Here is a 2573-nt window from a genome sequence, read left to right on the forward strand (position 1 = left end):
ATGGATGCCTTCTTAGTGCTTCTATGTATGCCTTTCATTTTTGTTATGTTCTCTCATTGTTATTACCACAAAAGAAAGCATTCAAATGGGGAAGCAGCTGAGCTCCCACCAGGCCCTAAGCCATGGCCTCTCGTGGGCTGCCTCCCAACAATGTTCACCACTAGCTTGCCAACCTATCAATGGATCCATGCAGTCATGAAGCAATTCAACACCGAAATTGCATGCATACGTCTTGGAAGTTCTTACATAATCCCTGTGTCTTCTCCAGAGATCGCTCTTGAGTTTCTTAAAACAAATGATTCTATCTTTGCATCACGTTCTTGTATTTCCAACACCGTTGGTATGTTAACTCATGGATATCTCACCACCGCCCTTTCACCGATGGGAGAACAATGGAGGAAGATGAGAAGAATTCTTACATCAGAGATATTCAATCCATCAACTCTCCATCGAATGCTTGGCCATAGAAACACCGAGGCTGATACTCTTTTACGCTATGTATTTAGCCAAACAAGTAATAGAGATGGAGGAGTGGTTAATGTTAGAAGCATAACACAACATTATTGTGGTAACATAATGAGAAGAATGATATTCAACAAAAGATACTATGGCAAAGGAAGAGAAGATGGAGGGCCAACTTTTGAAGAGGAAGAGCATGATCAAGCATTATTCACAATGATTGAGTATATTTATGCATTTTCTATATCGGATTTCGTAACTTGGTTGAAGCCATTTGATTTAGATGGACATCAGAAAGTTATGAAGAAAGCTTTGAATATCGTTCAAAAGTATGATGAACCCATTATAGACGAGAGAGTTCAAAGATGGAAAGATGGGAAAATGGAAGGGGTGAAGGACGACATTCTTGATATCCTCATTTCACTCAAAGATAAAAATGCAAAACCATTGCTATCCGTCGCAGAGATTAAAGCTCAAATCACGGTGAGCAATGTTTTCAAACATTAAATTTTACATTTTAGACACAAACTTAAACTTTTAATTTAACATTAATCTAACATTGATGATCGATAATAGGAGTTACAAATCGCAGCAATAGATAATCCATCAAATATTGTTGAATGGGCAATGGCAGAGTTAATGAATCAACCAAAAATTCTCGAAAAAGCCATGGAAGAATTGGACAAAGTAGTTGGAAGAGAAAGGGTAGTTGAAGAATATGATATCCCAAATCTCAAGTACCTCACCGCTTGTATTAGAGAAACATTTCGACTTCATCAATTTTCGCCTTTCAACCTTCCTCATGTCTCAAACTCTGATATCATAGTAGCTGGTTACTTCATACCAAAAGGCAGTGAAGTGTTGCTTAGCCGAATAGGACTTGGCCGAAACCCAAAGATTTGGGAGGATCCAATGAAGTTTAATCCAGAGCGTCACTTGAATGATAGGACAATGGAATTGGGATTATTAGAACCCAACCTGCGATTCATCACCTTCAGTAGAGGGAGAAGAGGGTGCCCTGGTAGCTCACTAGGCACCAACATTACTATGATGCTATTTGCAAGACTTCTACAAGGCTTTTCATGGAGCTTACTACCAGGAATCACAAAGATAGACTTCTCTGAAACTGATGAATTCTCTCTCCCAAATCCATTGCATCTGCATGCAAAGCCACGCTTATCTCACGTTATGTACTCTACGCGTATTCATCATCAAGGGTAAGTATTATGTGTTAGGAATCACGACTCTCTACAATTATATGTATTGTCCACTTTGAGCATAAGCTCTCAGGCTTTGCTTTGAGCTTCTCAAAAGGCCTCGTACCAATGGAGATGTATTATTTTATTTATAAACGGATGATCATTCCCTAAATTAGTCGAGGTGGAACTCACTCCCAACAATCCTTAGCATTATGGAAATTTAGTCTTGAATTATAGTTTACCATATATATATATATCATATTTGTCTTCTATGGCTTATCATACCTATTATATTTATCATTTTATTGTAGACAAATATCTTGTATCTATTTATTGTTCTTCCATATCTTTTGTAATTTATTTAATTCTCTCAAGGATTATGATTATAAATAAAGAACTTTCGAAGCATATAAGTAGGGGTGGTTTTAGCGAATATTCTCATGGTATTAGTGCTGTTTCGGTATAGCAACCCCGATCATTTCTTTTTAATGACTTTTGAATCCTCTAATCTTCTTCTCCACCACCACTGTTGGCTTTGACGTTGTAGGGACAGTCGTCATGGCTTCCGTAGACGGAGCCGATTGATTACTCTTCGGCTCCACCTTTTTGGCCTCAAAATAATCCTTTGCAGGCCCTTCATTCGTCATGTTCGGTACATGCAACCTCACATTCTCAAACACAATCAATTCCCCTCAGCCAACATAGCCTCTTTCATTTTCTTCCCAATCGCCCCTTCATTCTTCACAACAACCCTAACTTCACAATCCTCGTAGCGTTCTCATTTGAAAAATAGGGAATCTCGACAAAACTATTGACCTTCTGCATGAAAGAAAATAATAGAAGGGGAGAAGGAGCGAAGACACAAATGAATTTTTCTCCTTTTTTATGGTGTGTTACTAACTTACACCATTTTTC

The 2573-nt window shown here is 38.2% G+C and overlaps 1 protein-coding gene across 1 annotated transcript; it reads left to right on the top strand.

Annotated features, from left to right (window-relative positions):
* Positions 1-1695, top strand: LOC111780511 (isoleucine N-monooxygenase 2-like). The gene is made up of 2 exons (XM_023660935.1): positions 1-942; positions 1036-1695. The coding sequence occupies exons 1-2, from the start codon at positions 1-3 to the stop codon at positions 1678-1680; spliced, it is 1587 nt and encodes a 528-aa protein (XP_023516703.1). The 3' UTR covers positions 1681-1695.
* Positions 1696-2573: the final 878 nt, after the last annotated feature.

Source organism: Cucurbita pepo, chromosome LG18 (genome assembly GCF_002806865.2).
Source record: "Cucurbita pepo subsp. pepo cultivar mu-cu-16 chromosome LG18, ASM280686v2, whole genome shotgun sequence".
NCBI lineage: Eukaryota > Viridiplantae > Streptophyta > Magnoliopsida > Cucurbitales > Cucurbitaceae > Cucurbita > Cucurbita pepo.

What these genes read in the sequence shown, in the direction of transcription:
- LOC111780511 (XM_023660935.1), top strand. Translation starts at nt 1, where the DNA reads ATGGATGCCTTCTTAGTGCTTCTATGTATGCCTTTCATTTTTGTTATG. An exon ending in AGATTAAAGCTCAAATCACG is followed by an intron (nt 943 to 1,035) that starts GTGAGCAATGTT and finishes GATCGATAATAG; the next exon opens with GAGTTACAAATCGCAGCAAT.